This window comes from Staurois parvus, unplaced genomic scaffold, assembly GCF_062004578.1.
Source record: "Staurois parvus isolate SC_StPar_1 unplaced genomic scaffold, SC_StPar_1.0 ptg000657l, whole genome shotgun sequence".
In the NCBI taxonomy this organism is placed as follows: Eukaryota; Metazoa; Chordata; class Amphibia; order Anura; family Ranidae; genus Staurois; species Staurois parvus.
In genome coordinates this window covers 6,456,009-6,481,019 of record NW_028318453.1, presented here as the reverse complement: position 1 = coordinate 6,481,019, position 25,011 = coordinate 6,456,009, and the positions used below count along the sequence as shown (strand labels likewise).

General features: G+C 39.4%; 1 protein-coding gene across 5 annotated transcripts in view; it reads left to right on the top strand.

The window, feature by feature from the left end:
• Nucleotides 1–25,011, top strand: part of SYNE1 (spectrin repeat containing nuclear envelope protein 1) — a 662,466-nt gene that overhangs the window by 194,603 nt on the left and 442,852 nt on the right. For all 5 annotated transcript variants that reach the window (XM_089694288.1, XM_089694287.1, XM_089694289.1 and 2 more), the window contains exon 9: nt 1,860–1,969. In XM_089694288.1, coding sequence (XP_089550414.1) covers nt 1,860–1,969 — 110 coding nt within the window. The remainder of the gene's footprint in view (nt 1–1,859; nt 1,970–25,011) is intronic.

The following is a 25,011-nucleotide window of genomic DNA, read 5'->3' as shown; positions in this document are numbered from 1 at the left end:
TTACCTTGTCCTGTGCTCCCGCGATGTCCCCCCTGCAGCATCCCTGGCCATGTCCTCCAGCCGATGCGGCATCCGTCTTCGGGGTTCTGTTTCCTGAGAGCGTCAGGACGTGCAGGAATTTAAAACATTTTTAAATTTGACATTTACTCAATACACTAAAATCTGATAGTGTTACATTACTGTATCAAACCATTTCACATACATTTTGTCCCTAGTGCTTTGTCCTCTACCCTGTCTGCATTTTTACCGTTCTTTCTGCTTGGAAACTGAGAAACGTCCATGGCGTCCAAAAAGCGTCCCTTTAGGTCAAAAGCGGTTTTAGACCAGCTAGAGAACAGCGATAGTAAATTACAACCACTTGCAGAATTGAGTGATATTGATTCGTGGAGAAATTCGGCATCAGACACGGAAAACTATTTTGCGACTAAGCTCAGTGATGTGCGAACTTGGTGCTCTATTTCAAATTTCAATGTTTTTGGTTTGATTACATTATTGAATTAAATGTATTATTATTATATTATTATTTTTTATGATTATTTTTTATATTATAATTTATGATTTCATGTTTAAAATTTTATCATACCCGGGATGTTTACTAGACTCTTGTTTGGACAGATTTCAGTGAGTTATTCCTAAGAATTACAGGCCTACAATAAAAAAAAACATATTTCCATTGAAAACAATGTACCGCTTTGAGCACAGAAATACTGACATAATCAGACCGCTAGGGAGGTTATTTAGCAGAGGGAGTTGTTAATAATTTTCAGCTGGTTTGGTGTTAATTAAACAGGAATTGTTTTACAGGTAGATGCTGCTGCCATTTTTTTCCCTACTCATCTTTTCTGACTGTTTTTCACTAGTTTTGCATTTGGCTAGGGTCAATGTCACTACTGGTAGCATGAGGCGAAACCTGTACCCTACAAAGGTTGCACAGGCAGTCCACCTCCTCCAGGATGGCATATCAATACGTGCCATTGCCGGAAGGTTTGCTGTGTCTCCCAGCACAGTCTCAAGAGAATAGAGGAGATTCCAGGAGACAGGCAGTTACTCTAGAAGAGCTGGACAGGGCCGTAGAAGGTCCTTAACCCATCAGCAGGACCAGTATCTGCTCCTTTGAGGAAGGAGGAATAGGATGAGTACTGCCAGAGCCCTATTACCTCCAGAATGCCACTGGTGTGAATGTCTCTGACCAAACAATCAGAAACAGACTTCATGAGGGTGACTCAGTGGGTCCTGGGTTCCTCCTGGTGTACGACAATGCCCGGCCTCATGTGGTGAGAGTATGCAGGCAGTTCCTTGAGGATGAAGGTATTGATGGACCCCACTCTTGCCTGACCTAAATCCTATAGAACATCTTTGGGATATCATGTTTCGGTCCATTCGACGCCACCAGATTGCACCTCAGATTGTCCAGGAGCTCAGTGATGCCGTGGTACAAGTCTGGAAGGAAATACCCCAGGACGCCATCTGTCATCTTAGTACGAGCATGCCCCAACATTGTCAGGCATGCATACAAGCACATGAGGGCCATACAAACCTCTGAGTACCATTTTGAGTTGCTGCAATGAACTTTCAGCAAAATGGACTAGCCTGCTGCATCATTTTTCACTTTTTTGGGGTGTCTTTGAATTCAGGTTGATAATTTTCATTTCCATCAAACGATGGGGCATCCTTACACTCTTAACACATTACCCAGTCCATATCAATATAAACATCCAACATATTTTTCCCTATTGAGATCTGATGTGCTTTTAAATTGTTCCTTTAATTTTTTTTTAGCAGTGTAGTATTAAATGTATAATATACAATAACATTGCCAGACTGAATAAATAGGTATATTTACATGTTTTTCACCTTAGATGTTGATGTTGATAAGCCTGATGAAAAGTCCATCATGACATACATCGCTCAATTCCTCAAACACTATCCTGATCTTCACAGCTCAGCAGGGGATGCACAGCAAGATGACGTAAGTGTCAAGAACCTATTGCTAAAATGTTTATATCTGTTTGCCAATTGATTTTAAGCGGGGAAGTTCTGCTTTAATGCTTTGCCCCCTGCTCCCCATTAAGGATTGGCACCTTTGGGGAGTGGGGGGGTGAGCGGGTAACCGAATTTGACAGGTACCCAATCCCACTTCCGCTGCGATCACCTAGGCGATCAGAAGCAGAAGTTGTCCCCCCCTCCCTTCCTGTAGTCTTCTGGGACACGTGACAGGTCCCAGAAGACTACGGGCCATTCACAAAGCGCAGCCCTTCTCGCACATGCGCAGTGGGCACCTGGCTGTGAAGTCGCAAGCTGTCACAGCCGGGTGCCCACACTAAAGATGCCAGAGCCAGGGGGAGAAGACAGCCGGTGAAACCAGCGGTGGTGAGGACACCCCTGGATCAAGGGACAGGTAAGTGTCTGTATTTTAAAAGTCAGCAGCTACAGTTTTTCTTTAGGCCTCATGCACACTGCAGTTCAAAAAGGCTGCTTCTTTGAGGGTTTGAGCTTTTATTTCTCTGCCTGTAAACTCTGCTCCATGTTAGCCTATGTGTCTATGCACACTATAGGCATTGTCAGGAGTTTAGAGGCAGGGGAGTATACAGTCATAAAAAAAAAACTACTTGTGCATTCAGGAGAGGAACTTTAGAGCATTAAAAAAAACACTCAAAAGCATGTTAATGTGCTTTAATGTGCATTTCTGCACAAATTAATTTTAATGGCCAGAATTCTGGCCAATACAATGCATTAACTCCAGATACAGGAACTTGTATGAACGCGCATTAAGATGCACTGACGCCCATGCAAAAATGCGGCTTATTACCGCATTTTTGATGCAGTAAACTCCTGTAGGAGAAAAAAAAAATTTTAAGCTTAAGAGGGATGTTGTTTCCTGCACCTTAAATGCAGGTCAGAAGATTCCTATGTACTTCAGTGATATGATGACATTTCTGAGGCTGTGTTTGACCTGTTTGTTTTGCATTGCATTTCTTTGGATACAGCAGGTCCTATTGAATTACATTTGCAGGCAAAGCAGGTTAAACAAAGACATCTGCTTCAAAATGCCTTCTATTACATTTCATAACCAGAAAAAAGGCATTCTGTGCTCCCATCTGTGATTTTTAAGTGTCTAATTGGTTAAGTAGAGTATTTTCACTGAGTGGGTTGATGGGTGAACTTTGGGAATAAAGGACTTGGTGCTGAAGTTAGTGAAGCTCAGGACTTAAAATGATTCTAAACATACAATGTTTAATTCCCATTATCCCTTCTATTTCTGTATAACGTTCATGACATTGTATTTAATTTAAGGTACAAAATCTTCTTAGTACCTTATTTAATCATTGCTGTTCAGAGGTCACATGACATTTCCCAGGTTTTTCTTGTCCTCAAGGAAAGTTCTGAAGGAGGCCTGATGTATGAATCTGTGTCTGCACAGCATTGATTGGTGCTGTGTCAGTCACAATACAATAAAAAGGTTTTCAGAATAGAGAATTAAAATAATCAATAGCAACAAAGTGTTTTAAAGCTTATTACAAATCTATATTTCAAAGAAAATGTTTATTTGTTTTTGCAGTAGCATGGTGTAGGTGGAGCCTAAGTTGACTGACAATAGTTTTCACTTTGTTCACACTGTAAACAGATCTGGAGGAGGTTCTGCCAATCACAGGCCTGTGTCTATTGTGTGGATGCACTGGGACTAACAGGGAGGCAAAGCCTCCATCAATCACCCTTTTATGTCCTGCCCCCATAGTTTTTTACAATATGAAGACATGGAGGAGGAGCGAGAGAGTGTCATTTAACACTCTGTATACACCCATATGTGCCACTCCATAGTCATATGGTCTGCACAGATTAGAAAAAGGAACAAATGAACAGCTTAGGGGGAACTGAAACTGAAGCATGCTCAGTGGTCTACACAATCTCATGCTGCAGTGGGGACACAGACAATGATGGAGGGACAATGAACAGCAGGATCAACTAGGATTTTTGCATTCAACAGAAACCAAATGCTCTAGTTGATGAGTGAGTATGAACTCAATGTATTATAGCATGTATTGACAGTTTTTGATGATTTGGGTTTAATGACACTTTAACAAAGTAAGAAAGTAAAACTAGGAACAGAGGGAAAATGTTATCTAGCTAATACATGTAATATGAGGACTTTTCCTTTTAAAACATCCTACATTCACTTTAAGAGAATTTGACCACAGTAGCCCACCCATGTCTAGCTAATACTGACATACAGTCCAGTTCTGACCAGTGTACACCTCAGGAATAACATTTTCATAATGACTTCAACCTCTTTGCCCTATTTATAGTCTAGCACGATGGTCTCCAAACTGCAGTCCGGAGGACAGATGTGGCCCTTTGCTTGCATTTATGTGGCCCATGGGGCAAGTTTTCATCCACTGATACCAACAATGGGGCATAATTCCCCCCCATTGACACCAATGAAAGGGCAAAATTCCTCCCAATGACTCTAATGATGGGGCACAATACCTCCTAATGACATCAATGATGGGGCACAATTTCTACCAATGACACCCAGAATGGAGCCCAATGACACCAATGATGAGGCACAGTTCCTCCCAATGACACCAACGATTGAGCATTTTTTTTTCAACTGGCATCAGGACCTTGTTTATTCCCAATGGCCCTAAAATCTGAAGGACCGTAAATTGGCCCTTTGTTTAGAAAGTTTGGAGACCCCTGGTGTAGTACAAAAAGCAAGTATGTATAATAACCTGCTCTAAACAACCTACTTTCAGAATGATGAACAAACATTTTATTTAGGTACAGTATGTGCATTATGTATCACAATCCTCATTTATTAAAGTATCAATGCCTAAGTTATGTTAAATTAAAAAGAAAAAAAAAATACATTCAGTGTGACCTATCCCTTGTACTGCTGGCTGATCTCTTAGTTGAAATCTAAAGTCCTCTGTCCACACATATACGCAGATCCATAATCATCCATTACTACAGGGGTTAATTCGATCAACTAGACCTGTCACAGACACTCATCAAGAGTGTCGAATATGCCCGCCTTTTCCACCCCCATTCTCCATTCATAGAAGCCGTACTATGAAATGTGCTCAATGAATGGAGGATGGGTTGATGATTGAATGTTTGCTTCCTTCATTCATAGAGCACCTTTCATCTTTCCAATGAGACAAAGACAGCCCAAAATAAAAAGTGACAGTTCAAGCCTTCCCCATGCTATCCAAAATTAAAATAAAATGTACGGTATTGGCTAGAGCTACTCTTTAAATATAAGTATTAATGTTGCAAGTAATTTACTAAGTGATCCTGTTCTTGAAATGACAATAAGTGTTTCACTGGGCTATTGCTTAAAAAAATGTTGAAATACAGGCAATGTGGTACTAAACATAACCAACAGGTGGCAGTCCCAAACTGTTTTTTCTGTTTAAGCACGGATATTAAACTAAACACAAATATCTTTTACATTAATCATTCTAAAATCACAAAATATGACTTTCCTTTTTTTTCTTAAAAGTTTCTTACCATTTTTTTAGGCTTCTTTTTTGTACTGTGCTTGCTCCTGATGCTACTGGTGTAGAGCAAGCAGTGTCATTATTTCTGGTCACACGCTCTGCTTTATGGGGCAAATTTATCAAAACTAGAGCAGCCAGAATCTGGAGCAGCTGTGCAAGGCAACCAATCAGCTTTTAACATCAGCTTGTTCAGTTAAAGCGATACTCAAGGTTCGTTTTCTTTTTTTCAATAACAAACATGTCATACTTACCTGCTCTGTGCAGTGGTTTTGCACAGAGCAGCCCCGATCATCCTCTTCTTGGGTCCCCCGCTGGCGCTTCAGGCTCCTCCCCCCGATCAGTGCCCCATAGCAAGCCGTTTGCTATGGGGCATTGGTGCATGCTTGTCCCCGAGCCTCGCTCTCTGCATCCATAAGACACAGCAGAGTGGGACTTGGCCCCACCCCCTGCTCTTTCCTCACAGGCTGTGATTAACAGCAGTGGGAGCCAATGGCTTCCGCTGCTCTGTTTCAGCCAATGAGGAGAGGGAGACCTGGGAAAGCCAAGTCTCCTGTGCACGTCGCTGGACCAAGCTCGGGCTCAGGTGATTATTAGGGGGGGCTGGGGGGGCGGGAGGGCGCTGCACACAGAAGGTTTTTTACCTTCATGCATACAATGCATGAAGGTAAAAAACCTTAAGCCTTTACAACCACTTTAAGCTGTGAAAAGGAAAGATAGACGCTGATTGGTTACCATGCACAACTGTCCCAGATTCTGGCTGCTCCAGTTTTGATATATTCCCCTCTATGTGTCCTAAAATTCCCACAGAATGTGTCTGCAGGTCAGTCCATCTCAGGGGTAAGCAGGAAAGGGTGGCTACATTCACACACACAAAAGGGGCATGGAGAACGAAGGTAGCCACCCTAGAACAGGAAGTCTGAGATTAGCAGAAAAAGACTTGCATTTGAGCGATGTAACAAAGTAAGACAGAGGTAGTAGGTATATACAGTATTAGCTAGACATAATGCATTTATTTTATGTTATAAAAATAGAGTTTAGTGTCACTTTAAAGAAGCTTTCTAAAGAATTATAAAGAAGCTTATTCTTTTAGAAATTTCATCTCCAATATACAGTATGCTATGAACACAGAGAATGTTTCTGTTAAGTTTGTAAAAGTGTGATTAATTGTAATCCTAGAAATATTTTCATCCATGGTCCCCTGTTGATCTGGTATAGGGAATAAGGCATTGCTCATGAATGCCTGTGGAAATAGTTGCAGTGTGATAGCTGAGAAATGGTTGTAGTGCCCAGTCTCTGAAAAATTGGACAGATTCTGAAAAATGAATTATTTTATTTTGAGAGCCACATTTTTAAAACTGAAAATACATAGGATGGTACACTGTTTTTAGTTTCAATAAGTTTTTATAGTAATTCATCCCCCATAGTAATTCATCCCCCATATAGTAATTCATCCCCCATAGTAATTCCTCCCCCATATAGTAATTCATCCCCCCTATAGTAATTCATCCCCCCATAGTAATTCATCCCCCATATAGTAATTCATCCCCCATAGTAATTCATCCCCCATATAGTAATTCATCCCCCATAGTAATTCCTCCCCCATATAGTAATTCATCCCCCATATAGTAATTCATCCCCCATAGTAATTCATCCCCATAGTAATTCCTCCCCCATATAGTAATTCATCCCCCATATAGTAATTCATCCCCCCTATAGTAATTCATCCCCCATATAGTAATTCATCCCCCATAGTAATTCATCCCCCATAGTAATTCATCCCCCATATAGTAATTCATACCCCATATAGTAATTCATCCCCCATAGTAATTCATCCCCCATATAGTAATTCATCCCCCATATAGTAATTCACCCCCCATAGTAATTCATCCCCCATATAGTAATTCATCCCCCATAGTAATTCATCCCCCATATAGTAATTCATCCCCCATATAGTAATTCATCCCCCATATTAATTCATCCCTCATATAGTAGTAGTAAGTAAGTAGCAAGTAGTAAGCCAAGTCCCCCCTGTGTCAATTCACTTACCTTTGCTCCGCGCGTTCCTCTCGCCGTGTTCCCCGCGCCGTTCCGGTCTTCAGGGCGGACTGTGAGAGGAGCCTAGCTCCCCTCACGTTCGTCACGCTGCCCCGCCTACACACATCCTGACAGCCAATCACTAGCTATCAGGATGTGAGTGGCAACGAGACTGGCCAATCATTGCTGGGCTAGCTGCAGAGTCCTCGGCCGCCCGAGAGGAGGGAGGGGAGCGGGCGCCCGGCACACAGAAGAGCCGCATTAAAATGTGTAAAGAGCCGCATGTGGCTCGCGAGCCGCGGCTTGCCGACCACTGCACTAGCTGAAAAATCATTTAAACACATTTTCAATTATCGAAAACTTGGTCGTGATTGCAAACGATAGTGCCATCATGTAATGACAGAATTTTGAGTGGTAAATCATTCATTGGACATATATGACTCATTTTTTCATTTGTTTTGTCACATATGCGCAGTACAAACAGTTCGATTTTTAACAGGCAACAAACACATTAACCTTTCAATTTATTGTTCATTTGGCAGAAGTTTTCCAACCTGTTCCTTTGATTTTTTTGGCTTTCTATTTGAAACAATTACCTGGATGAAAAGCGAAGTGACAGATTTTTCAAACAATTTTTCATCTCGTGTATGGGCTTGACCATAAAGATAAACTATAATTATTTTTGGTGTGTCAATTAAGAGGAGTCCCCAGTCTCTCTGTTGAATGTTTTACATTTTGTATCTTTTTACATTATGTATATTATGAAGAATGTAACAGGATGTGCTGAAATATGCAAAGGTGGATATAAACACTTAAAATTGTCAAGTGGGTAGGAAGAGTTGAGAAGTGTTTCAGGTATATTTCACTGACCTACTGGCGGCTGACCAACGAGTCTCTACCTATAACTAATATGTCAGTTTTAATGGTTTGATCTTTTAAAATGTAATGCAGGGTACATATGTGGCAGTTTATTTGCAAAGCATGGTGGGTTTGTTGACTACGCACTGAATATTCATATGGGTAATTTTGAGCTAGCAAAGGGGAAGGATTGTATACCAGCTTTTACTAATTCTGTGTGTGGTAGCAGGAAATTAAATTACACAACCTGTTATGGCTACACAAAGCAAGGCAACAAATCATCTGAGTTAACAACTGGAAAGTAGCCCTTAGGGCACCACCTGCTGACTGCAAGTGGTAAATACAGCAAGTAATAATAATTTTGTAACATTAAATAAATAATACATAATTTAAAAATTAGCTTATATTTTAATTTGTAATATAAATAAATAAAATGTATTACCCAAAAATATTGATTCCTTTTAAGCATATCCACCTTACCACACACAACCCAGGTGATCCATAGGAGCCGTGAGGAGGATTGGTGCTGCGGCTCAAGCTCCTGTAAGACGTATATAATGAGTGTAAGATGAAAGTGTACAAATCACTTTATGGAAAGCAGTATAATACATTTGAATAGTTAACACTGCTAATACATATTAGACAAGAGGCCCTAATCATAGTGCATAGTCTCCCCCTTTGATTCTTCACAAAGGCATTTATTAAGATTCTGCTATCATGGTGTAACTGGAACAAGAATTAGGTGGGCCAGATAATGTTTTTAAGTCATCAGCAGTCCAGTATGATGTTTTGTATTCTATTTAAATGATGTGGCCTCTTTACCAGGGGTAGGAGAGGTAAGAGGCATGAATGACTGTTACTCCCCAAGCAAAGTGCTACACACTTTGCTGGTTGGTAAATCTCAGAATTGTTTGTTTCCCTGATAATCTAAGAACGTATACAGATATATGTTTTTTGTGTACTTTAAGTTTTTATTTGTAAAAATAACATTGAAATCTGCACTGGTTCAAAGAAAACAAGAGCTGCAAACACTGATACAAAGAATTTGCAAGACATATAAATATAAGTGTGGCGCTATAAGTGCAAAAAACAATCTAATAACATTAACTAAACATAAGTGAAACCAAAAGTGACAACACTTGCAAATCAATGGAATGAGTAAAAATTGGAAAAATGAAGTGAAAAGTCCCAATGCCAAAAGAACACTCAAAAAATATCTTAAAGTGCGATCATGGATGTTTAGTTGCAAGATGATCAAACAATATCCAAGTGAAACACGTGTCACCCCACTCTGTGCTCAAAGAAGGCTTTGCAGATATATTTGACCATCATATTATAGAGTGGTCAAAATGAGTACAAGAACAATCATGTGGCAACCGCTCCAGCCTCCTTCATAACCTCCAATGATGGTTCAGATGACGTTCATCTACTCCATATGGATCATCAGTGCATGCGTTGTCAGGAATATAAGCAGCATGTGCATGGAATGAGAAAGCACTTCCTGAGATGCATATTTTGGATCATCAGGATCTACAGAGCAAAACAGTAATCAAAGCCAAGCTCCATGAACCAATCTCTGGTGCCCCCGCAGCCATCTGCTTTACAGTCCAATTTGTCAGGACTTATAGTTTTTCATTCACAGAGGGTTTTTTTTTTCATTTTGGCAGCTAGCGGGAGAAGATCCCCATCTAGCTGTCAAAGCAGGGAAGCGGGGAGGGGGGAGCAGAGGCCGGTCTATTAGTTACTTTTAGCTAATTTTAGTCTGGCTGAAAAAAGACAAAAATTCATCCAGTTTAACGGCTAAAAAAGAAAAAAAAAGTTAAAATCCTATACCCACAGTTGATCCAGAGGAACTCAAAAAACCCCAGCAAAGCATGATCCAATTTGCTCCTGTAGGGGAGAAAAATCCTTCCTGATCCCCCAAGAGGCAATCGGATATTCCCTAGATTAACTTTACCTATATATAGAAACCACTTATATTCTGTGTATCCAAGAAAGAATCCAGGCCTTTTTTAAAGCAATCCACTGAGCTGGCCAGAACCAACTCTTGAGGGAGTCTATTCCACATTTTCACAGCTCTCACTGTGAAGAAACCTTTCCCTGTTTGGAGATTACATTTATTTTTCTCCAGATGTAAAGAGTGCTCCCTTGTCCTCTGTGATGACCTCAGGGTGAATAGCTCTACACCGAGTTCACTATATGAACCACTGATGTATTTATACATGTTGATCATATCCCCCCTTAATCTCCTCTTCTCAAGAGAGAATAAATTCAGTTCCTCTAATCTTTCCTCATAGCTGAGCTCCTCCATGCCTCTTATTAGTTTGGTTGCCCTTCTCTGTACTTTCTCCAGTACCCCAATGTTCTTTTTGTGAATTGGTGCCCAAAACTGAACTGCATATTCCAGATGAGGTTTTACTAATGATTTGTACAGGGGTAAAATTCTCTCTCTCTCTCTCTCTCTCTCTCTCTCTCTCTCTCTCTCTCTCTCTCTCTCTCTCTCTCTCTCTCTCTCTCTCTCTCTCTCTCTCTCTCTGGAGTCTATACCTCTTTTAATACAAGAGAGGATTTTGCTTGCTTTAGAAACTGCAGCTTGTCATTGCATGCCACTAAGTTTATGATCTACCAGAACTCCCAGATCCTTTTCCACCATTGATTCCCCCAGTTGTACCCCCCTAGTATGTATGATGCATGCATATTCTTAGCCCCCAAGTGCATAACCTTACATTTATCAGCATTAAACCTCATTTGCTACATACAGTAGTTGCCCAATTAAACAGTGCATTGAGGTCGGCTTGTAAGTTGGGGACATCCTGTAAGGAGGTTATTCCACTGCACAGCAGGGTGTCATCTGCAAAGACTAAAATGGTATTTGTAATCCCAGACCCTATATCATTTATAAATATATTAAAAAGTAAAGGTCCCAACACTGAACCTTGGGGTATACCACTGACAACCCTAGACCATTCGGAGTATGAATCATTAACCACTACTGTCTTAATATGTTCTTTTAGCCAGTTTTCTATCCATTTACATACTGATTTTTCCAAGCCTGTAGACTTTACCTTACACATTAGCCATGTGTGGGGAACTGTGCCAAATGCTTTTGCAAAATCCAAGTAAACCACATCCACCACCACCCCTCTGTCCAAGGTTTTGCTCACCTCCTCATAAAAGAAATCAGATTTGTTTGACAGCTTTTGTCTTTCATGAATCCATGCTGTCTGTTGCTTAAAATATTTTTTTCCAGCAAGAACTCATCTATGTGGTCTTTTATTAAACTCCCCAGTATCTTCCCAAAAGTTAAACTAACAGGTCTATAATTACTTGGTAAATATTTTGACCCCTTTTTAAACATTGGCACCACATTGGCCTTACGCCAATCCAGTGGTACTAGAGTCCCTAAAAACTAGAAATAACGGCTTTGAAATGACAGAGCTCAATTCTTTAAGGACCCGTGGGTGTATGCCATCTGGTCTGGGTATTTTATTCACCTTTATTCTGTCTAAATAATTTTGGACCATATCAATTGTGAGCCAATGCGGATCATCTGGAGCTGTGTCAATAGCATGCCCATTATGGACAAGAGCTCCCCCATGCTCCTTTGTATTCACAGAGCCGAAGAAGGTATTTAATAAATTTGCCTTCTCTTTGTCCCCAGTCACCCACTCTAGATTATTTTGTAAAGGGCCTACATGCTCAGACCGGTCCTTTTTTACTATTAATATATTTGAAGAATTATTTAGGGGTTGGTCTTGCTACTTTTTGCAATCTGTCATTCATTTAAAATTTTTGCGGCCTTTATTTCCTTTTTGCATATTCTGTTATATTCTTTGTAATGTTTAAATGATGATAGCGTTCCTTCATTTTTATATTTAATAAAAACTCTTTTCCTATTGTCTATAGTTTTTTTAACTTTGGCCTTAAGCCAGATACGTTGATTTTTAGCCTTTTAAACTTGTTAGCCATGGGAATATATTTTGCAGTGTGTTCGCATATAGTCTTTTTGAAGAACTCCCATTTCCGTGTTGTGTTCATTGATGCCAATATTCCCTACCTGTCTAAGTCTTGGAGAGCAGCTCTCAGGCTTGGAAAATTAGCTCTCTTAAAATTGAGCGGATTTATTTTTCCTGTATGCGCTTGCTGTTTATAGCTAACAATAAATGAAATCATGTTATGGTCAATGCTACCCAGATGTTCTTTTATATGGACATTCGTAATAAGCTCTGCATAGTTTGAGATTATCAGGTCCAGCAGAGCATCATTCCTAGTTGGGGCCAATATGAACTGTACCATAAAATTGTCCTGTAGTAGGTTTAAAAATGTTTGCCCTTTAACTGTTCCTGCAGTACCATTACTCCAGTCAATTTCTGGATAGTTAAAATCCCCCATTATTATCACTGTCCCAGTCCTTGCAGCCCTATCAATCTGTGCAAGGAGCTGAATCTCCACCTCCTCATTAACACTGGGAGGCCTATAACAAACTCCAATGATTACCTTTGTAGTACGCACCCCCATGTGTAGTTCCACCCATAATGCTTCAGGCTCATCACACTCTCCATCAACTAGGTCCTCTTTCACACTCGCTCTGAGATCACTTCTCACATAGAGACAGACACCACCACCTTTCCTATTTACCTTGTCTCTCAGAAAGAACATAGCCAGGAATATTAATGTCCCTGTGCCTGTTTGGGTTTCCTCTGGGTACTCCGGTTTCCTCCCACGCTCCAAAGACATGCTGGTAGGTTAATTGGCTCCTGTCTAAATTGGCCCTAGTATGTGTATGTATGAATGTGAGTTAGGGACCTTAGATTGTACGCCCCTTGAGGGTTAGGGACTGATGTAAATGTACAATATATATGTAAAGTGCTGCGTAAACAGACGGCGCTATATAAGTACCTGAAATAAATAAATAATAATAATGTTCTCTGCTGCCATAGCCAGGCATAGATATGAGAGTATAATGTGTTTTATACATTTCAACAATACACTCTGTCGTCCTTGAGGTGACCCTGAATTTGACCGGCTCCACAAAATTCAGCCCCTCGTAAATCACCTTAACCAAAAATTTGCAGATGTCTATACTCCCCAGCAAAACATCTGCGTTGATGAGTCCCTCATTAATTTTTCTGGCCACCTTGCATTCAAACAATTTCTCCCCAGCAAGCATGCCAGATATGGGCTCAAGATGTAGAAGACCTGTGAGAGGACAACAGGCTATTCTTATACGTTTCGGATTTACGAGGGAAAAGATGGAGCCCCCTGGATGCCTAGACCACATGGGGAGTAGTGGCAAGATAGTTTGGGACTTGGTGTCATCTTTTTTCCATATGGGGTACCATATGGACAATTTTTATTCAAGTGTGCCACTATTTAAACATTTTTACAATCTTGCAACTGCCGCATGTGGCCTAATGTGCGCCCACCATTAGAAGTGGGTGGATGCAGGGTGGTATATTTTAATGGTGGGCATACCACACATTTTTTTTTTTTGCGACAGTGATTTCTTCTCTTTTTTTCATTCAGCCCACAGGCTGCATACCAACAAAAAAAAAGAATATAGCATATATACCCAACAAGGACCAGCGACGTACTGGTACATCAATGGACTGGTTATACCAGGATGATGCCTACAGCTGCAGGCATCATCCTGGTATCATTTTTTTCAGCTGGCGATTGGCTTTCGTGTAAAAGCAATCCTAGTGGCTAATTAGCTGCAGGATTGCTTTTACAAGCAGTGGGAGACGATGTCCCCCCTCCCCTGCTGCCTTCCACGGCCTTCTCGGGCAGTCCCGTGCCATCGGGGGAACCTGAGAATGCAGCCAGTGTTTCTGCCAGCTGACCATAGAGCTGAATCGAGACCAGAATCATCTCTATAGCCTAAGAAATCAGAAGCTACTAGCATTTCATCACTTCAGTTTCGCAGGATATAAACAGAGCCATTTGTAAATTGGGAAACATCTGTTCACACCGATCTTGGTTTGATTAGATAATGTAAGGGCAGAGGAGATATCTAGAGTCTAATAGAACCCAGATTTATTAAAAAAGAATATATGACAATGCCCATTGAATTTATAGGGGATATTTGCATTCCCTGTGATAGCATTAAAAGTGATCAAAAAAAAAATTAAAGGGACAGTGTAAAAATAATAAAAAAAAATCAAAATAACTTAATAAAAAAAAAAAGTACCCTCACACTCCCCCCCCCACGCACGCACGTGAGCATCTGCGCTCATGAGCGTTGCCCCTGTGCCGGTATGTAAACAGCGGTTGCACCAGATCAAGGGCAGTAATTCTAACACTAGACCTCCTTTGTAAATGGTAACTTGTAAAGGCTTTTAAAACGTTGCCTATGGATATTAAAAACGTATGCAGTTTGTCGCCATTGCACGGGCATGCTCAGTTTTAAAGCATGTCATGTTTGGTATCTATTTACTCGGCATACCATCATCTTTTATATTTTACCAAATAATTGGCCAATATATTGTGTTTTTGTGCATTAAAAGTAAAAAAAAGTGTATTTTTTTGGAAAAAATTGAGTTTGAAAAATCGCGGCGCGAGTACTACGTGACATAAAAAATTGCAGCACTCACCATTTTATTCATTAGGGTGTTTGTGTCAGGGATGCGGGTGTGACCAGAGATGTGTGTACTGACACAGGGAAACGCAAGCTTCAGATATGGTATAAATAAGACAATTTATTAACCACTTCCCGACCGGCCGTTGTATATAAACGGCCGGACGGTGGCACTGCAGGGTCGGGTGGCCGTCTATAAACGGCCTCCCCGCACCCTGCTTGCGCGCACTCCCTGGGAGCGCGCAGCACCGCGATCCGGTGCCCACTGTGTCCTCCGGACACAGTGAAACACCGATCGTCGGACGGGACCTCTGTACGAGGTCCTGATCATGTGATCACTGATTGGCCAATCAGTGATCACATGCAAAGTAGTAAGCAAGATGTCACTTCTGACATCATTGCTTACTATGTGTGAAATCTGTGAATGATCACAGAGGTCACATGGTACAAGGCTATTCACAACAGCCTTGTACCATGTGACAAGCTGTGACCAATCACAGCTCACTCTGTATTTCTCAATGAGTGCAGGAATGCACACAGAGAGAAAGAGAAATGATTGCTTTTACATCCTATATGGGTGTAAAAGCAATCAGTGTAAAAAAAAAAAAAAAAATCTTTATCACCCCTCACAAGTAGTACAGTGTCACCATGGTGACACTGTACTGCTAGGGTGACAGTATGTAAAAAAAAAAAAATAAAAAATAATAATAATATAAAAAAATAAAATAAAAATGTAAAAAAAAATGTTTAAAAATTATAATTTTTGCTTATAAACTAATTTGGATTTTTTTTTTTTTTACTAAAAAGATAACGGAATAAATTTTGGCTAAGATTTAAGATGAAATATTATTTATTTGCAAAATTTTATAAAAAAAACACTTTTAAAAATTTTTTGGACATTTCATTTACATAGCAAAAAAAATACAAATCCCAGTGGTGAATAAATACCACCAAAATAAAGCTTTATCTATCTAAAAAAATGGTAAAAAATTCATTTGGGTACAGTGTTGCATGACCGCGCAATTGTCATTCAAAGTGTGATAGCGCTAAAAGCTGAAAATTGCCCTGGTCAGGAAGGGGGTAAAAGTGTCCGGTCTGGAAGTGGTTAAAGACTAACAATACAAACATAAACGCAGTGCACCAAACCCCAAGCTAACACAATTACATACAACAAGGTGAAACAAACCCAAACCTAAACTGATACAGATACACAGGTACATACACATATAGAGCACAACGTAATCAGGCAGGCCGGGTCGATAACTATTGGGCAGGTAGGTACAGGAGGAGCAGGCGGAGAGAATGGTCAGGGTCACAAGCCAGGGATCAAAACAGGAGAAGTCAGCAGAGGTCAGGATCAGGCCAGGTCGGCAAGAAGTCAGGCAGAGGCAGAGGCAGAAACAGAAACAGGAACGCAGGTTACAAGATACAGGGGCCCATGGAAAAACACACACCAAGGCACAGACTGCAGGTCTGGCCATCCCTTAAATACATCTGCATAATCAGCTTCAGGTGTTTGGCTGACTGCAGGGTTGAGTCTCTGATTGCTGAGAGCACTCGCTGGCCAGCCCTGGTACTGCAGCCCACAAGGCAGGTGAGTCCCACCATTATTGGCAAGTCCATTCCTGACAGTTTGCTTTAAAAATTATATAATGTTTGGGGTTTAAATTAATTTCCTAGCAAAAAATACTGATATTTTTCATGTGAACAAAAAAGTGTCAGAAAAGGCTTGGTCTTCAGGTGGTTAAAAGATTGAATAATGTGTGGTATAAACTTCTAATGCTGGGCATAAAATGCTCCCACCCCCCCAAAATGACTCCTTTTTGGAAAGTAGATATTCCAAACTATTTGCTGAGAGGCATGTTGAATCAATAGAAGAATTTATTTTTTTACCACACGTTTTTGGAAAATGACAAAAAAAATTGTTTTCTTTATTTACACAAAATTGTCACTTAAATGATTTATTGCTCATACATGCCATGGGTATATGTGGAATTACTCCCCAAAATACATTCTGCTACTTCTCCTGAGTATGGGGGTACCACACGTGAGAGACGTTTTGGCAGTCTAGCCAAGTACAGGACCCCAAAATCCAATAAGCACCTTCAGGCTTTTAAAGGGCTTTATTTCCTCATTACACTTCCTGACTACCTATCACAGTTTCAGAGGCCCGAAATGCCAGGATAGCACCAAACCCCCCCAAATGACCACTTTTTGGAAAGTAGACACCCCAAAGAATTTGATAAGAAGCATGGTGAGTATTTTGCAGATCTCGTTTGTTGCCACAAGTTTTTGGAAAATGAAGGAAAAAAACAAAAACATTATTTATTTTCGTTTTTTATATTTCACAACCTTTTGAGAAAAAATTAGATCTGCAAAATACTCACCATGCCTTTTATTAAATTCCTTGGGGTGTCTACTTTCCAAAAAGGGGTAATTGGGGGGGGGGGTGCTATCCTGGGCCTTCGAAACTGTGATAGGTAGTGAGGAAGTGAAATGAGGAAGTTACGCACCTTCAGGCTTTCAAAGTGGTCATTGGATCCTGTATGTGGCTAGGCTCCCAAAAAGTCTCACACATGTGGTATCCCCATACTTTGTAGAAGTAGCAGAATGTATTTTAGGGTGTAATTCCACACATGCCCATGGCTTGTGCGAGAAATACATAATTTAAATGACAACTTTGTGTAAAAAATAAAAAAGTTTGTCATTTTCTAGAAACTTGTGGAAAAAAATAAATCTTTCATGGACTCAATATTCCTCTCAGCAGATAGCTTAGGGTGTCTACTTTGCGAAAAGGGGTCATTTGGGGGTGTTTGTACTATCCTGGTATTTTAGCACCTCAAGAAATGTGATGAACAGTCAGAAAGGAAAAGCTGTGTAAATTCCATTATCTATGCCATAATTTGTAGACGCTATAACTTTCACACAAAGCAATCAATATACACTTATTGGGATTTTTTAACCAAAAACGTGTAGCAGAATACATTTTAGCCTAAATTTATGACAAAATTTTAGTTTTTTTGGATATTTTTTATGACAGATACAAGAAAATATTGTTTTTTTTAAAAAAACATTTTTTTATCAAAATGTTTTTGTTTATGGCGCCAAAAATAAAAAGCGCACAGGTGATCAAATACCACCAAAAGAAAGCTCTATTTGTGTGAAAAAAAGGACATACATTTCATGTATGTACCGTATTGCATGACTGCACAATTGTCAGTTAAACTAGTGCAGCGCTGTTTACAATGGCGTAAATTTCAGTATCTATACCATAGATTGTAGACGCTATAACTTTCACACAACGCAATCAATATACACTTATTGGGATTTTTTTTACCAAAAACATGTAACAGATTACATTTTGGTCTAAATTTATAACTAACTTTGAGTTTACTTATATTTTTTATAGCCGAAAGTAAAAAACATAGTTTTTCTTCAAAATTTTCGGTCTTTTGTTTATAGTGCGAAAAATAAAAACTGCACAGGTGATCAAATACCACCAAAAGAAAGCTCTATTTTTGTGAAAAAAAGGACGTAAATTTTGTTTGGGTACAGCATTGCATGACCACGCAATTATCAGCTGAATTAGTGCAGCGCCGAGTAGCAAAAAGAGGCCTGGTCATTAAGGGGGGTAAATCCTCTAGAGGGCAAGTGGTTAAAGGTGAACTTATCCTTTAAGCCTATTCTCGGTAACCTGTTCACAAATTAGACAAGTACAATAATGGAGTTGAAGTTGCATTTGTTTTTATATATAGTATTATATATATACAAATGATTATGTTGGACTATTTCTGCAGTGGTTAGGTTACTGTTTTTCTGGCCACTAAGTGTATATGTCCTATTATTATATGAGAACATCTTTAGGAAGAAATATTTGTCTTCAGCACATCATTAAAAGATACATTAGTTGCAGAGAAAACAAACCAGTTGAGTGTCTCACAGTGAATGAGAGTATTTAAGACATCCTGGAGTTTTCCCTGGTTGGAGTTCATCCAGCCATTCTCTTTAATTAATTGATACTCATTAAAAATAAAGTGCACTGATGGAATGAGTGTTCTCTGTGCTAGTTATAAATTGGCATAGTTAATAACATATCGGGGAAAAAAAATTAATGTCCCTTGTTCCTGCAAGGGACATTGCAAGTACCACTATTATATTATGGTTTTAGGGCTATCTGGGGACCTAAAATGTTAACTCCCTACATAAACCCTGTTTTTGTGAATGTTTTATGTGTGTGTGATTTTGTTTTTATAACAAAGTTTAAAATATTAGGGTGCTTAAACTGTATTTCCACTTTTGTGGTCAAATTTGAGAAAACAACACTGTACTATGTGTTTGTTTTATGTTTCTTTTTACACAGCATGCCTATTTTTTAACATTTCTTCCCTTTTAGATGTTTCTTAGGAGAAGGTGTCATGTCATATTGCTAGCATTTCTGAACAAGTTCAGAGTGAGTTTGTCCCAATAGAAAGGCTAGGGCTGGCTATAGATAGATAGCAGACTAAATGAAAAAAAAACAAACAGATTCCTCCATCCACACAGTTGAGCTCTATAGAGGAATCCTCCCAAGTGGTATTCTGACAGCGGGGACTCTCAGCTGTCATAATAAACTTATCAGAGGCTGCAGCCCATTGGCTGATCAAGAAAAGTTTTCCAACAAGCCCATTTGAAAGAAGTCGATTGTTAGATCTACTTCTAGCAAGCGGGAGGTGCCACACATGGAGTGAAATTCAGCTGGTCCCAGCTGAATCATCCAAATCCTTATTTATTTATGGCCAGCTTAAGAACAGGCTTTTTTCTCTCATAAACATATAATGCAGAAGCTTAGCTTGTGAATCTTCAAAGCCTAAATATAGCCAGAATTAGAAACTGAACAATTAGCACAAGGGACATAACTTACAGTCCATAGGATGTATCTTTTGTGTTGATTACTCTGCTGTTAGTAATAGTTCTCTGTCCTGTCCTGACACCCCCCCACACACACACACACACACCCACACACACCTCCTACACTCACTACTGTAATTTTCCAGTGTGGTTGGGGCAAATACTTGTAAAGGGCTGTCCCAGGCACAGGAGAATTACTATTATAACAAGGGAAAAGAGGGTGCACCAGCCTAGTGCATTACCAAATATAGCAGCTTTATTAAATCCAGAGTGGACATTTGCTCACAAACAACTGTGGTAAAAAAGTGTTTTAAAGTCCAAAGCAACCAATTCACCGGATCAGCTCCCAATCATGAGAAAATCCTCAAGATGGCTGACGCGTTTCGAGGAGCAATGACGTCTTCCTCAGATCCAGTCAGAAAAGAAACAGAGATCACATGGTGTAATGCAAGTTCATCCCACTTGGAGGTGGGGAAACTGCCCCTAAGTGTATGTGGCTGGTTCTAGCAATTACAGTCAAATCGACCTTAACATAGTAAATCTATATAAGAGTTGTATATCTGAATAAAAATACATAATTAGTATGACAATACTTGCTGATTAAAAAGGATAATTATCCTTTTTAATCAGCAAGTATTTGTTTTCTTATATTTATGTATTTTTATTCAGATATATAACTGTTATATAGATTTACAATGTTAAGGTCAATTTGACCGTAATATAAGCTAGAACCAGCCGCATACACTTTGGAGTAGTTTCCCCACCTCCTAATGGTGGGAGCTTACATTACAACATGTGATCTCAGTTTCTGTGATATAAAGATTGTGAATTTAGGATTGGCTCTGAGGAAGAGAAGACTGCTCCTTGAAACACGTTAGCCATCTTGAGGATCTTCACATGATCGGGAGCTGATTTAGTGAATCGGCTGCTTTGGACTTTGATACGCTTTTTTACTACAGTTGTTTGCGAGTATATATCTACTTTGAATTTAATAAAGCTGCTATCTTTGGCAAAGCACCAGGCTGGTGCGCCCTCTTTTCCCTTGTTTTTACAGTGATTACCTTTGGGTATTCCCCCGACCCCTAGAGGGTAGCAAGGCCTATTCCAGCACTGAATGCGCTAAGGACCTGATACGTTTTCATCATAGTACACCACTCCTGAGTGCAGGGGACTTTTTAGTTTCTGCCTTTTCGCAGAAGAATTACCACTAACAGCAGAGGAAATAGCACAGAGGACACATCCTACTGACTGTAAGTTTTGTCCCTTGTGCAGATTTTTCTGTTTTTTGGTTTTGTCTGCACTTAGGCTTTACCCATTGTTACAACAGATTTGAATCTGGCAAGCAAATAATATGCACCTCATAAATTGGAGGATTCATTTTAAATAATTTAATACATATGATTATTTTCTGTCTGGGTTCCTTTCATCCTTTTTATCATGAATTCAAATGATATAGTTAGAGCAGTAGGTAAGCTTGTCAAACTTGTTTCTGATTAATAATCTCTCTATATCAGAAAAACTGCAAAATTCTGGAATAGGAGATAAGGATTTTGGCATTGTTAGCAAATCATATTTATGAAACAGATGTTGTTTGTTCTTGTAATATGTATTTGCAGATCATAGAGTTTTTTTGTTGTAATTAGAAATTTTTCACACAAATGGAGCTTTCTTTTGGTGGTGTTTGCTCAACACTGGGTTTTTAATTTTCATTATATAAACAAAAAAAGCTAAACTTTTGACAGAAAAAAACTACGTTTTACTTTCTGTTATAAAACATATCTAATAAAATCTAATTTTTCATACATTTAAGCCAAAATGTATTTTGCTACATGTCTTTGGGGAAAAATCCCAATAAGTGCATATTTATTGGTTTGTGTTATAGCGGCTACAAACTATGGTATAACTGTATTTACTGTAATTTATGCAGCTCTGACATTCTGACTGCCTATGACATTTCTTGAGGAGCTAAAATGCCAGGACAGTACAAACACCCCCCAAATTACCCCTTTTTGGAAAGTAGACACCCCAAGGTATTTGCTGAGAGGCATGTTGAGTCCATGGAAGATTTTATTTTTTGCCACACGTTTTTGGAATATGACAAAAATAAAAAAATTTTTTTACACAAAGTTGTCACTTTAATTAGATATTTCTCACACATGCCATGGGTATATGTGGAATTACACCCCAAACACATTCTGCTACTTCTCCCGTGTATGGTGGTATGAAATAAGAGAGGCTTTTTGGGAGTCTAGTCATGCACATGGGTCCAAAATCCAATGATCACCTTCAGGATTTCAAAGGGTGTAACTTCTGCATTTTATTTCCTGACTACCTGTCACATTTTTGGAGGCCCTAAAATGCCAGGACAGTATAAAAAAAACCAAATTTCCCCTTTATAGAAAGTAGACACTCCTTAAAGGATACAAAACAAATAAAATGGTGTTGCGCTAATATCAATAGTACTAAGGACACAATAATTCAAAGAGTGGGGAGACAGAAAAAAATAACCCCAAAACAGAGGTGATAAGTATAAAGGCCTGAATCCAGACCCGATTAGGTGCAATATGAACTATGACAAAAATAATGTGAGTTATAATCAGCAAGTGAACATAAATAATCCATAAAAATGTAAAGGCCTGAAACCAGACCAAACTAAGTGCAATATAGATTGTGATGAAATACAACGTTAACAATAGTCACCAAGTGAACATAAATAATGTATTCAACATAATAGGACTAACATGTCCTAAATAAAAGTGCACAAAAAACACCGTGCAAAGAAAAACGGTGCCAAAATCAAATGGCAAAAAATATGTGCAAAACTAATCATACAAGGTGCATGAAACTATAAATGCATGAAACTATAAATGCATCATAAATAATACATACAAATGTAAAGGCCTGAAACGAGACCAAACTGCAATATGGATTGTGATGAAAACAACATGCACAATAATCAACAAGTGAACATAAATGATGTATTCAACATAATAGGACTAACACGTCCTAAATAAAAGGGCACAAAAGCGCCGTGCAAAGAAAACTGCGACAATCAAAAAGCAAAAATTATATGTGCAAAACTAATCATACAAGGTGCATGAAACTAAAAATGCCCCTTATAATCAGGATTGATGCCAATGAAAAACGCACAGTGACCATCAAAATAAACATAAGTGATCATCAAACCGGCATAAAGTCCATGTACATAGACTGCTAACTCCAAACGTACAAAGCAACTGTGTGAAATGAATGATAGATCCGTCACCGGCTAAAATGCCTCCTCACCTCCACGCCAAGACCCCAAGAGGCCACACAGCTTTCAGGCCTCACACTCCCAGGGCCCTTAATAGATATCCAAGATGATAGAATCACACAGATCACAGGAATATGGCCTTCCTCACCATATAACCGTAATGATTTCAGTAGTGTTGAAACTGGTAATCCTTTTCACAGGAACATCAGCCAGCTCAGACGCACCCCAGAGGAAAGAGAGAGCACTCCCATAGTGTAGTAATTTTAAAGCAAAAACTTTAATGGAGAAATGCCAAATCAACACTTACATCACATCAGTTGAAATCAGGCCTCAAACACATGTATTGATATAGGTTTATGCTTCTAGGGTGTACCAAAATGGCAGCGACCATCACCATGCTCCACTAACAGACCCATGCGTTACGTCACTGTCCTGTGACTTCATTGACCCTGATGAAGTCACGGGACAGTGACGTATCGCATGGGTCTGTTATCGGAGCGTGGTGATGGTCGCCGCCTTCTGTCAGTTATGGCTGCAATCTTTCTTGGTCTACCTGACCTTGGCTTGGTATCAAGAGATCCCCGAACTTTCCACTTCTTAATAGGTGATTTAACAGTACTGATTGGCATATTCAAGGCTTTGGACATCTTTATATGTCCTTTTCCATCTTTATAAAGCTCCATTACCTTGTTACGCGGGACTTTTGACAGTTCTTTTCTTATCCCCATGGCTCAGTATGTAGCCTAGTCAGTGCTTCCACGTAAGAGCTAACAAACTCATTGACTATTTATACACTGACACTAATTGCAATTTAAAAAGCCACAGATGTGGGACATTAACCTCTAATTGGTATTCTGAATTTCTGTTATCATTATAATTTAAAAAGGAACCAAACAACTATTTGATAATAAATGGCATCATATGATCATCGTCCTTAAATAAAAGAGTATTTTTTGGCATGATCAGTCATATATGCCAAAATTTCACAATTTCTGCCAGGGTAGTAAACTTTTGAGCACAACTGGTTTTTGGTGAGTGTAACATACACTGCTTTATAAATATGCCCCCATGAACTGACTTACCGTGTCCTTTATAACTTTCTGTAGGAAATATATCATTTTGTATAATATATGATTTCCCTTTAGTCATATGTGAGTTCACACAGCAATTCAAATCTATCCTTTGATCCCAATTTGCCAGCATCAGGCTGTGCGTGTTTTCAGCCCCAGTATCACCCCCAGCATACATGTGATTTTCTATTTTTTTCAACCATGGGTTGCAGGAAAGAAAATAATTTGATTCCCCTATCAACACAGTCAGTGTTGTTGGGGGAATCCCTCCCGGTGAGCTATTGTGTTCTCTTGGTTCCCCCTCCCTCCACGCCGGGAGAACATGATAGCCGCTAGCAATAATCGCATGTAAAATGCAACATGCTGGTTGCACCCAAGTCCTACAACAATCGACTTGGGTACAATCAATCTGCCCATACATGGTTCAAATCTCAGTCAGTCCCTGCTGAACCTGCCGAGATTCAAACCATCCATGGCCAGCTTAGGTTACCTACCTTTCCAGTATGTTTGACTCTTTCCTCTACCCAAGCAACAATAGAAGATGAATGTATTACTAACTTCCCCCCTCCCAGGTGATAATTTGTACCTCCCTTTACCTATATCTTGCTAAAGTGAAGAAAGGCAGCCAGAGTCCTCCTATGTGTTGTTAACAGGATATTCTTATGTAAGAACTATGCATTACACTTCTATGTATTGTAACTGAATTTCATGTTGAAAGTTTGTATACCAGCAGATCAGTCTCATGTACGGTTTTGTTTATCTTGCGTTTACGTCACAACTGGCACCTACATATATACAGCTGCTGTTAAAAAAATATAATCCTTTCTATCA